This window comes from Candoia aspera, chromosome 4, assembly GCF_035149785.1.
Source record: "Candoia aspera isolate rCanAsp1 chromosome 4, rCanAsp1.hap2, whole genome shotgun sequence".
NCBI lineage: Eukaryota > Metazoa > Chordata > Lepidosauria > Squamata > Boidae > Candoia > Candoia aspera.
Genome location: NC_086156.1, coordinates 58,689,488 through 58,702,420, shown reverse-complemented (window position 1 = coordinate 58,702,420; position 12,933 = coordinate 58,689,488). Strand labels below are relative to the sequence as shown.

At 41.2% G+C, this 12,933-nt stretch overlaps 1 protein-coding gene across 2 annotated transcripts in view; it reads right to left on the bottom strand.

Moving 5' to 3' along the window:
* The window catches only part of RAMP3 (receptor activity modifying protein 3), a 53,458-nt gene extending 48,257 nt beyond the window's left edge, over positions 1 to 5,201 (bottom strand). For both annotated transcript variants that reach the window (XM_063304213.1, XM_063304214.1), the window contains exon 1: positions 4,876 to 5,201. In XM_063304213.1, the coding sequence (XP_063160283.1) occupies positions 4,876 to 4,927 (52 nt within the window). In that variant the 5' untranslated portion in view covers positions 4,928 to 5,201. The remainder of the gene's footprint in view (positions 1 to 4,875) is intronic.
* Positions 5,202 to 12,933: the final 7,732 nt, after the last annotated feature.

Here is a 12,933-nt window from a genome sequence, read left to right as displayed (position 1 = left end):
TGGGTTTAAACTTTCGTTTTCATTTTAATTTTCCTTTGCGAGGGTATATAAATGCTTTGCTTACTTTCCTTGCTTCTTAGGTTTATCTCTTTCCCTCCTAGTTCTCAGTGTAACAAATGCCCATGATGGATACTCTGTGCAGCACTGAGCTTTATAAGGTTAGAAGCTCTATATTTGCTCCCAACGTGCAGCAAGATTATTTAAAAATGATGTACAGCAATTATTCTGAAAATGCACAGGCCTCTAAAATTAAAGCATTGTTCTGAGAGACTAGTTTATGTTAATCCAGTTTATTGGATTCAGTGGGTGGGTGATAGCTTTAGTTACAAAGAAAAAGGGATAGGGATTTCTCCCCCACCCCAAGACACAGGCACTTTCCACTCCCCTGCTTTTCAAATCAGCTCTTTTTAATTTAAAAGAACATTTTCCCCTTAAAAAAAACAACCCTGCATCCCTATCACCCTAATCAAAATAAGGCCTTCTTACTTATTTGGGGAAATGAATTCTTCCAGTTCATTTTGGGTGTGTGTATTGGCATCATTTTGGGTGTGTGTATTGGCAATGATGGTACTGCTGCTTGCTAGATCCACGTGCACACATTCTTTTTCTCTTTTAAAAAGAGGCTTGCCTTTCAGGCTACTCTCCATCCCCATGCAGTTGAGGCTAGCTACTGTAGGTACAGCCCCTAAACCATATCCCCCCACGTTTGAACAAGTCATGGCTGTGAGACTGAGACCAGCTTGTCAGAGGGAGGACACTGCCAAGGTTTGCTGGTCAAGGGAGGAAGGATGCTGCTTTTAGTGCCATGCCTGCTCCCCCAGACGCAGCAGTGATCCTACCAGCTGGCATTAAGGTGGACAAGGCTAAGGAAGGGTCCAGCGTTTAGGGTGGAAACCTTTCCCCCTGCACAAATGGAGGAGGTGGAGCTGAGGATGCTCTAGGCAAGTTTGCAATTTCTGCCCATTTTAATGTCATTGTACCCTGCATTTTAGGCAATAGTCATTTCATTTTGATCTTTTAGATTATTTTTTCTAAATTCTTCTATGATAATCCCCTGTAGAAACAAACTATCTTTATTTTTAATCTTTATCTGTTTAGATATGCTTATAGACCTCTCCACTCAAGAAGACATAATACTTTATGAAACCTTCTAAAAGAAATTCTTTATAAAAATGTTTTCAAAAATAATCAAAAATGCAAGATTTGGAATCGATTCCCCAAATTTATATACTGACCAAACCCAGTGATATTTATAAGCTTTCTTTGAAAATACTTAAAAAGAATTGTCCCTATTTCTGACCATTTCTGGCAATTTAAGGAATCATCTCATTCTGTTCAGTTACAGACTTTTTCACTATATGGCCACTCTATGTTTATCTAACCCCTCTTCCAGTAAACAAAATAAGTTTTATCATTCATATAACAGAATATATGGTATTTTCTATGATATATTGTATCTTTGCTTGTATGAATTACCAAATCATATAACATACGTACTTTTAATATGAAAGTACAATTACTTTCTATGGAGGGGACAGCTCAAATGTAGATGGAAATAACCGCTGTGATGTGATGGCTCTTCAGTGTAAAGCTTAATAGACATGCATACTATATAACTACTCAAGTGGTGAGGAAAACTGCTCCACAGCTGCTGAAGATACTCTCATCTATTCTTACCCTGAAAACAGTTTTTGGCATGAATCTAGTGAGTCATGACATAGTTAAATCCTGATGTTAAATAAAGAAAACAAACCATGAAAAAATAAATTCTTAAAAAATGCAAGTATGAATATTAAAGAGAAGTGTGAGAATTCATCACAAGCAAGGAAAATCCTTTCCCACAACAGTCTTCTGTTATATGTTCTATAATGTACACTTCCTCTTCTGGGTTCAGGCAATCACCAGTCTTTATTATGAAGCAAGTATTACCCTTGTTTTTTAGTCAAGTCTCACTATTTTCTGCTGATACTTGATCTGTCAGTACTTAAAAATTAAGATTAACAACTGAAAAGCCCAGGGCAAAATGTGCAAATATGCTACTGTTAATTCTAGATCACCATTAGCTTATCAGTACTACATCCTTCTAAAGTCATTTGTTTAATTTATACATTTTCTAGAACGTTTAGGAATCTCTAATCTCCCTGAGAGAAAGTAACATGGCATCACCAGAAAACGTTTTGGGGCTGCAAGAATGTAGTCACAAATCACAAATTTCATAGAGAGGCAAAATGGTGTAGCTAAACCCAAATAATGTAGTGAAGAATCACTAAACCCCTTCTTCAGCTCCAACAAAAATCTAATGGAAGCCAAGCGAAAGGCTGAAAAAAAACAAAAACAAATCTGTCAAAGTCCCTGAATATTTATTCATCTATTGGCTTTGTAAGGCCGCCTAATCCCCAAATGACTCAATATATAGCAAATGTGGGCTCTGAACATTAAAACACAAGCACATTTCTTTGAATCCATAGTTATCTCTTTCACTCCCTTTTCCCCATGCCCCAATTTCAGTCTCGCTCACTCTGTTCATCTGATCTCTCATTTATTTTAGGAGCCAACCTTGAAACTCTCTCTTTTGCACATGCACCTACATCTAGTTCTCCTTCCCTTCCACTGAACCATCTTATCATTCTCCTAAATCCTGCTTCATCTTTCTTTACTCTAGGTTGTCTCCCAGCCTTTCCATCAAAATTCCTGTTTCCTTGCCACCACCTCCAACCCCACATTCTTTGTACTACCTCATGTCATCCACAGTCTTCCCTGCTTGCCTGACTACTATATGCAAACCTCCCTATGTCCCACAGCATTGCAATAGCATCTGATCCCTTCTTTGAGTTTTCTTTTCTGAGTAGCTGAGTGTGCTTCAGAGCAAAGCACTATCTTCCGCCTACTTGCCATTTTTATCTCCTAAGACTTTTTCTACAGAATAAAGATGTCAACTGGCTGAAGGCCAGCTCTTCATTTTGATCTACCTGATCTAAAATGTTCACCAGTGCAATGATGCCTATATGCACCAAGATGCTTATCCCACTCTGCACTCAAGATATTCATTCATTCATTCATTCATTCATTCATTCATTCAAATGGCTCACATTCCAGCCACCAACAATTAGCCAAGCTCTACTGCTTTGTGACATTTTAACAAGTCTTAATTATCATATCATAGGCAGCTTCCTATGGCTTTAGATCTTTTAATTGCCATTTCTACATCATGCATTTTTTAAAGAAAGTTGATAATTATGTTCTTATGCACAGTCTTAAACCTACTACGTATATATCCCAGCATCTGTAAGTTTAAATTCATCTTTCTTTTTTATTAAGTTCCAGGCTTGTCTTGTTAAACATCCGCTATATGGCAGGGGAGCCCATTCCATGATAATTACATCACTGCCAAGTCTTTAGGTGAAAACAAATATCTCCCACTGCAACTAACCAATAATGGGGGGAGGGAGAAGAAGGGGGAGGGGAAAACCCTGGACTGAGTAAAATCTCCTTTTCCAGGAAATTCTTACTGGTTTTGGAACAGATGTTTGCTGTTACAAGGAAAAGGGGGGAGGAGAAAGTTTTAAGAAAATCCCTTCGCTCAAACTCAAAATACTTCTTTTTGAATAAAATATCTGTACTAATTTCCATCAGTTATTACAAAATGAAATGTTATCATCCCCCCTCCCTCCCTCCCTCCCTCCCTCTCTCTCTCTCACACACACACAGTTCTAACATTTATACTACTGGGGTCAGGTAATGGCTGGATTTACAACCCATCTCCCTGAGCCAGTCAACAGGTAACACTTTAGATATGGCTTTACTGTAACATGTATTTATATCAGTTACCTGAAAATAATGTGCTACGTATATCCTTCATGTGACAAAGTGGACTGAAATCTTACCTGCTAACAAAACTGTGGCAAAAGATTAACATACTGTTTCTCCAGAAATGTTTCATACAGGTCCATTTGGTAGGAAGCTATAGTGAGTTCTAGCGCCCGGCTGAGAGCACACAGTGGGGCAAAATAAAGTTTGTCCTTCCTTTCCACAACACCTGAAATGGTCCTGCTGGATACCTTTGGGCAAGCGGGGGAGGCAATCTGTGGTCGTAGAGCTGCATATGGGCCCAAATCTCCCTTCTGCAGCCCTTGGAGCATCCACAACCACAACTGCTAAAAACTGATAGCAGAATTTACTGCCATTTTACGTAAGAAACACATTCAAAAGGCAGTGTAAGCCCTAAAATAATCACATTACATTTAAAAGGAGCCAAGCAAACCAAAATAATCTGAGCATGGACACATGTATAATGAGGCCAAATCTACTGTGCCGCTCTCAGGCTCCCCAAAATTGTAATGCATGGCCGTTGGTTATCAAAGGCGGCTCACCCCTGGTTTGGGAAAACTCATGAGATCTACTGATTGCTCTTCACTGGAGGCCAGGATCAGTTATGAAGGACATCCAGAAAGTAGATGGGTCCTCCTCAGAGTCTTCAAAACCCAGCTGAGCAAAATTGCATTGAGCATATCATCCAGCCTTTTGAGCATGTGGGCTTGTGGCCCTGCATAAGCATTGCCAATAGGGGTTTCAAGCAAGGTGCAAGAAGATTGAGAGAGGTTGTCTGTCCCACAAAATCTGATTATTTTCTGCTCCTAGAATATTATCAAACTTTTAGCTATATTACTGATTTGCTGTTTCAGACAGAGTAAGTCTATAGAGAAGCAGGATGAGTTCTCCGACAAACTCCTCTCTTTTTTTCTTTCTCCTATAGGACTTAATGCAAAGCAAACCATGCCATTCAAGCGTAACGTGAGCGTGGCCAAATGTCCCTTTCAAGCGTTTCCCTGACAATGTGGTAGATACAGCCTGAGAAGCGTAGCCCCGGGTACTTACCCCCTAGCGCAAAGAGGAAAAGTTGGACCAACCGCAAGGCAACACGCTCCATCCCGAGTCTTTCGGCAGGACGAGGGAACGCAGCCGGCCGTCTGAGCCAAAAGCAGCGCGCATGAGGCCCTTCTCAAGCAGCCTCGGTCGGATCTTTTATTCGGCGCCCTCACCAGCGGGGAACCGACCCTTCACTCCCTGTATGAAGTCCTGAGCGGGAACTTGGGCTGCCCTGCGTCTAGCTCGCACAAAATCCAACCCTTCTGCTCCTCCCCTTTCCTCCGCTGACATGCAAGCCGCCGCCACCAACACTCAGCTTGGAGTGCCATTGCTGCTCGCTCCCTCCTCCCCAGCCTGCTTCGGCTCGGGGAGGAGGAGGAGGAGGAGGAGCAGGTAGCCCCGGACGCTGCAGGGGGAAGATAGGGCAGCCAGATGCTACCGGCAAGCGGTGCCAGGACGGGAGCCGGGACTCCTCGCAGCGCGCGGGCCTGGGAAGGGGCCAGCCGGCGGAATGCACGGACGGGTTGCGGCCGCTGCCTTTCGCCGCCCTCTGGCCAGACTCGCCGCTCTTCTGTCCCTTTTTCCCTTCCGTCTGCTTCTTTCGTTCCCCTTTGTTCTTAGAACATCCCATGATCAACGGAACCCTATTTCATTCTATCCACTTTAACCTTATCTCTCTTGAAGGAGCGGTGGTGCATAGCTTTTAGCTAACTGCAGGAGCTCAGAGGTGAGATAAAGTTTTGACAGGGTAGCTTAGCTGAAGCAGGTGGCCAAGAGACTTTTGATAGCATCACAATTTATTATAATGGGTGCCTGTCAGCACATGGGGTAAATGAGCTGGCACAGAGCTCACACAGACAATTTTATAACAGCTGGCTGGGTACAAGTTGACAGCACCAATTAATCATAACAAAATGCTGTAGCATATAAAAGGAAATAGGAGGGGGATTTTATTATTCTTTTTAACTTTTCATCATTTTCCATCATGAATAATCAGGTCTTAAAAACAGAAGACCAGCTATTCTCTGCTCAACCTCTATGTCTCTTCGTGCATGTGTGTGTGTGTGATCAGTCTCGATTTTTCACACGCAAAAGCATGTTCAGTGGTTGGATTTCCAAGCTTTATTTATTTTTCCTAAGAAAAGCCACTGTGGGACACTGTAGGGATAACGTATTGATTTCTTTGAAATAATATGAGGAGAAATTCTCTGCTTCTTAAAGGACCAGAAAGTATAGGTAAAAGATCCAGGCTATGCTTGGAGGGTTAAAACCTTTTCCGTAGCAGCAATAACTCGGAGTGAGCAACAGCAGCCTAGAATACTGCAAAGCCAATTAAAGTCATCAATATTACTTTGTGGTTTCACACCACTATACGTTTAAGAACTGGGCGAGCCTCATCACTACCATGATATACTGCGCTGGTTGCTGGCATTCATCCTTCCTTGTTCTGTGTTGACCCCAAACCAAAGGAAAGGAGAAAATCTGGAACAAGGTGAATCTTAAGAAATTTAATTCTAATAAAACTGAAGGTTTGCTTTTTGTGTTTAATGCACAGAGGAAGGATCGTCTAAAAATAATTCCCTACTTCTGAACTCTCTTTTGAATCCTGGGATGTGGCAAAATTGCTGCATAGCCTGCTTCACTGAAACAGGCCAGTCCTTTTCCATGATCATTCATTGCATGATGGACATAGGCTTTGTTCTGGATGGGTTTGATTTGCGCCTCCTAGGATGTATTCAGTAGAAGAAGTAGGCTATTTGCTGGAAGAGAGAAAGAGTATTCTCTTGGGGGGGGGGTTCAGTCAAAGAAATTATGCTGTTAATGATTATGCCTGAAAAAGGAGGAAAGGGCAAGTCTTACTAGCTTTTTGTCAGGCAACAGGCTACTGAATTGCTCACAATACATTCATGATGTCCACGGATATACAATAAATAAGTATTAGAGTAGAGCAGGCCTAAGTATTAGAGTAGAGCAGGCCTGCACAACTTGTAGAGAGGAAAGGGCCACATTCATAAATTAAAAATAATAGTGGGCCACAAAGAATACCTGGCACGCCAATCAGCTGTTCGGTGGCTAGCAGAGAGGTAGCAGTGCTGGAGCTCGGGGCCATGAGGCCTAGAGATGTTAGAGCTGCTTGGCAGTACGTCTTTTGGGGTGGTGGTGAATTGATTGACTTTTTAAAAAATGCCAGTGGACCACACAAGACTGCTTGGCAAACCACATGTGGGCTACAGGCCATATGTTGTCCAGGCCTGGATTAAAGGCCAGTAAGTTACAGTTGTTCGTTAAATTTATTTCCCTGATTGCCTCAGGAACTAAAGTTGGCTTACATGGGTGTATCTCTTCATTTTGTTCGTTGTTTATTCATTTAGTCGCTTCTGACTCTTCGTGACTTCATGGACCAGCCCACGCCAGAGCTTCCTGTTGGTCGTCAACACCCCCAGCTCCCCCAGGGACGAATCCATCACCTCTAGAATATCATCCATCCACCTTGCCCTTGGTTGGCCCCTCTTCCTTTTGCCCTCCACTCTCCCTAGCATCAGCATCTTCTCCAGGGTGTCCTGTCTTCTCATTATGTGGCCAACGTATTTCAGTTTTGCCTTTAATATCATTCCCTCAAGTGAGCAGTCTGGCTTTATTTCCTGGAGGATGGACTGGTTTGATCTTCTTGCAGTCCACGGCACTCTCAGAATTTTCCTTCAACACCACAGTTCAAAAGCATCAATCTTCCTTCTCTCAGCCTTCCTTATGGTCCAGCTCTCGCAGCCATATGTTACTACAGGGAACACCATTGCTTTAACTATGTGGACCTTTGTTGTCAGTGTGATGTCTCTGCTCTTAACTATTTTATCGAGATTTGTCATTGCTCTTCTCCCAAGGATTAAGTGTCTTCTGATTTCCTGACTGCAGTCAGCATCTGCAGTAATCTTCGCACCTAGAAATACAAAGTCTTTCACTGCTTCTACATTTTCTCCCTCTATTTGCCAGTTATCAATCAAGCTGGTTGCCATAATCTTGGTTTTTTTGAGGTTCAGCTGCAAGCCAGCTTTTGCACTTTCTTCTTTCGCCTTCATCATAAGGCTCCTCAGTTCCTCTTCACTTTCAGCCATCAAAGTGGTATCATCTGCATATCTGAGATTGTTAATGTTTCTTCCAGCGATTTTAACTTCAGCCTTGGATTCCTCAAGCCCAGTATGTCACATGATGTGTTCTGCATACAGGTTGAATAGGTAGGGTGAGAGTATACAGCCCTGCCATACTCCTTTCCCAATCTTAAACCAGTCTGTTGTTCCGTGGTCTGTTCTTACTGTTGCTGCTTGGAATACAGATTCTTCAGGAAGCATACAAGATGACTTGGTATCCCCATACCACTAAGAACTTGCCACAATTTGTTATGGTCCACACAGTCAAAGGCTTTAGAATAGTCAATAAAACAGAAATAGATGTTTTTCTGAAACTCCCTGGCTTTTTCCATTATCCAGCAGATATTGGCAATTTGGTCCCTAGTTCCTCTGCCTTTTCTAAACCCAGTGTGTACATCTGGCAATTCTTGCTCCATGAATTGCTGAAGTCTACCTTGCAGGATCTTGAGCATTACCTTACTGGCATGTGAAATGAGTGCCACTGTTCGATAGTTTGAACATTCTTTAGTGTTTCCTTTTTTTGGTATGAGGATATAAGTTGATTTTTTCCAATCTGATGGCCATTCTTGTGTTTTCCAAATTTGCTGGCATATAGCATGCATTACCTTGACAGCATCATCTTGCAAGATTTTGAACAGTTCAGCTGGGATGCCGTCGTCTCCTGCTGCCTTGTTATTAGCAACGCTTCTTAAGGCCCATTCAACCTCACTCTTCAGGATGTCTGGCTCTAGCTCACTGACCACACTGTCAAAGCTATGCCCGATATTGTTATCCTTCCTATACAGGTCTTCCGTATATTCTTGCCACCTTTTCTTGATCTCTTCTTCTTCTGTTAGGTCCTTGCCATCTTTGTTTTTGATCATACCCATTTTGGCCTGGAATTTACCTCCGACGTTTCTAATTTTCTGGAAGAGGTCTCTTGTCCTTCCTATTCTATTGTCTTCTTCCACTTCTGTGCATTGCTTGTTTAAAAATAATTCCTTATCTCTTCTGGCTAACCTCTGGAATTTTGCATTTAATTGGGCATATCACCCCCTATCACTGTTGCCTTTTGCTTTCCTTCTTTCTTGGGCTACTTCTAGTGTCTCAGCAGACAGCCATTTTGCCTTCTTGGTTTTCTCTTTCTTTGGGATGTATTTTGTTGCCGCCTCCTGAACAATGTTGTGAACTTCTGTCCATAGTTCTTCTGGGACCCTATCTACTAAGTCCAGTCCCTTAAATCTATTCTTCACCTCCACTGCGTATTCCTTAGGAATATTAGTGAGCTCATATCTAGCTGATCTGTGGGTCTTCCCTAATCTCTTTAGTCTGATCCTAAATTGTGCAAGAAGAAGTTCGTGATCTGAACTACAGTCAGCTCCAGGTCTTGTTTTTACCGACTGTATAGATGTCCGCCACCTTTGGCTGCAAAGGATGTAGTCAATCTGATTTCGGTGTTGTCCATGTATAAAACCGTCTCTTAGGCTGTTGGAAGAGAGTGTTTGTTATGCAGAGTGAGTTGTCTTGGCAAAATTCTATCAGCCTATGTCCTGCTTTTTTTGTTCTCCCAGGCCATGCTTACCTGTAATTCCAGGTGTCATTTGACAGCCCGCTTTAGCATTCCAGTCTCCTGTGATGAAAATGACATCTCTTTTAGGCATGTTGTCTAGTAAGTGCTGCAGATCCTCATAGAACTGCTCTACTTCAGCTTCTTCAGCATCTGTGGTTGGGGCATATATTTGGATCACTGTGACATTAGATGGCTTCCCCTGAATTCGAACTGAGATCATTCTATCATTTTTTGGATTGTATCCAAGCACTGCTTTAGCCACTTTACTATTAATTATGAAGGCTACTCCATTTCTTCTGTGGTCCTCTTGTCCACAGTAGTAGATCTGGTGGTCACTTGATGTGGCCCATTCCAGTCCATTTCAGTTCACTGATGCCCAAAATGTCTATCTTTAATCTTGACATCTCACCAATAACCACATCCAATTTGCCCTGGCTCATAGATCTTACATTCCAGGTTCCAATGGTGTGTTGATCCTTAGAACATCGGATTCGCCGTTCACCACCAGCACCGTCGGCCGCTAGCCGTCCTTTCGGCTTTGAGCTAGCTGCGTCATCACGTCTGGGGCTCGTTGAACTCATCCTCTGTTCCTCCCCAGTAGCATTTTGACCATCTTCCGACCTGGGGGTCTCATCTTCCGATGGTATACCGACATATCTCTGGTTGTACTGATCCATTTAGTTTTCACGGCAAGAATACTGGGGTGGGTTGCCATTACCTTCCCCAGGGATCGCATTTAGTCTGACCTCTCTGTCATGACCTTCCCATCTTGAGTGGCCCTTCACGGTTTAGCTCATGGCATCACTGAGGTGCTCAAACTCCAGCACCACAACAAGGTAACGATCCTTTGCTGAAGATCCCTTCATTTTATCCCCCTAATAATAATCATCCATGATCAGAGGTCTAAGAGAAAGTTACTAGCCCAAAGTTACCTAGTGAGTGTCCACAGCTGAGGACAGACTTGAACATGGTTCTCACAACAATATCTTTCAATATATTTAAATACTGTGTTCAATATCGTTACCACTACACCTTGCTTGCTCTTTTATGTAGCCTGGGTTGGCTATCACATGAGCTTATCTGGATTTTGTCGTCGTGACAATTTTATGTTGAAAGTAACTTTTTAGTGTTCTCCAGAGTGTCTGCATTTTCACAAACTATGGGGAACTTCGTTTTGAAGCCAAGTGGGTTTTTTTAAGCATATCTCTACTACTTGGGACTAAATTCTGTTGTAAACAAAGCTCAGAATCATTAAGGAGATGGAAGTAACCTCTAAATAATTCTGGATTAGCTATATAGCTCAGTTACATCAACTTTTCTCACCATTAGATGGAAATGTCTCTGTAAAGAGGCCAGATTTTACTGACCTCAGAATCTCATTAAAAGGTGAAGTATTTTCTCTATGGTCCATCTCCTGGAAATTACTCAAATCAGGAGTTCAGATATTATGTCATATTGTTTTGTGTCTTTTCTAAAAGGAATTCTACAAAATTCAAACAGCCCAAATGTTGCTAGCTGAGGTTTAAATTTCATGCTTGTTTGATTTGGCATCTTCATTTTCCTGCTTCTTCCTATCATCCCCTCCAGCCACTTTCCCAAGAATATTTCCATGGGATTTATAAATTAATACATCCTTTCTGTTGTGCCAAGTCTTAAAATGGGCTTTTTCTATTGAGGAGAGGAGGGGGAGGGGGAGGAAGAGAAAAAGAAGGAATGCAACACTGTACCCCACCTCAAAAAGTACATGTAATTTCATTTCAATTTGTATATGCAAATATGCTGATATAATTTTAGAATTAATCACTATAATTTAAATCAAGATAGAATATATCTCAACAGAGCAGGAATAAGTAATCAAGTACTCTGCCTGCACAATTTACTGTCACTGAGTTTTGATAGTCAACTAAAGGTCCATGCTCTCCTTTTCTTTAATTGTTATTTATTTTTAAATCACACTTGGACTGGAATGCTCTTCAAACAAAGGTCTTGTGCTTTGTAAAATATGACACAGGACTACTCTAGTTATAATTGCATGGGTATTCAGCTATCCCTGAATATTTACGCTATTTCATTATATTTTACTAAATTCTGTATCCTCTGGGATTAGTGAATACAAAGCTCCTTGTTATTTAGCATTTCTACAGCTAGGTTTAAGGGAAAAAAATTTAATAACAGAACTTAAACAATAAATATTTGGATAACAGCCCCCCCCCCCAATCCATCCACTACCATACCACAAATCTGATTACCAAGAATTAACGGTGCATTTTAAGATAGGAAACATGTCTATGCAAACTTCTTAAAAAGAGTGTACTATATGATGTCCTCACATTTTATGGAAGGGTGGAGCTTGAGAGGAATGACTGCACTTAACAACTGATTCCACATAGTCAGGATGGTTTATAATACATCAGAGGGCAGTGGCTTGTTTCCAATTTTAACAATAGTTCTACTGAATTCCCTGTATTGATGGTTGTACAACATAGCTGGAAGATACTGGGATGGAAGCATAATTTTGACACTTAATCACAAATTTACACTCTGGGATAATCCCAGTTTTAAAAGTGCAGATAAATCCTTTTCTTGGAAGCCATGAGTTATCTAGGTACTAATACTTTTGGATCAGCTTATTTCCAGTCATGTTTTTAAACCATCTGAGTTACTATAAGAGGAATTTGGATTATGCCAGTCCTTCTAGGTAGTCCGGACAGGAAACCAAAACCAGGAGTATTAATACTACTTTTATTGTAAGGTTACAGTAACACAATCTTGCAAGTCTGAAAGCGCTTCCCCCCTCCCTTGCCTTTACTTTCTGGAGAACTAGGGAGGTCCTTTCTGAGATACTTTTTCCACCCCCATCTCTCTTTTGGACTCAGATTTCTCTTAGACCTTTGCTAAGGCTGTGGCTCTTGCTCATGTCTTCCAAGGTGATTCTTACAGCCTATTACAGATTACTTATAACAGCAAAATGGTAGTATATTCTATTAAAACATCTTTTGATTTTGCAATTTGGTCCAGATACATCAGCAACATGTAAAGCTTCAGAATTATTGTCTGTATTGGTAGGTGCTTTGGATAGTCATGATTCTAAGTCTACTGTATGCTTTTATGAACAATTAAATATTGTAAAGGTAGATAATAGTTTAGATTTGAATGTTATTTGCATCGATTTGTCAAGTTGTGATAAAATATTTTAGTCTGTTAATGTACTGGATGTGTTTTGTCATGTTATTTTACATTCATGTATCCTAAATGACCCTAAATTTGTATAATCTATGGTTATACTATTTATTTGTTTGTCTGCAAGACCTCTGGGATAGAAAGTTGGAAAAATATTGTTTTTTGCCCTTTTTTAATTTCAGACTTTTGTTGTTC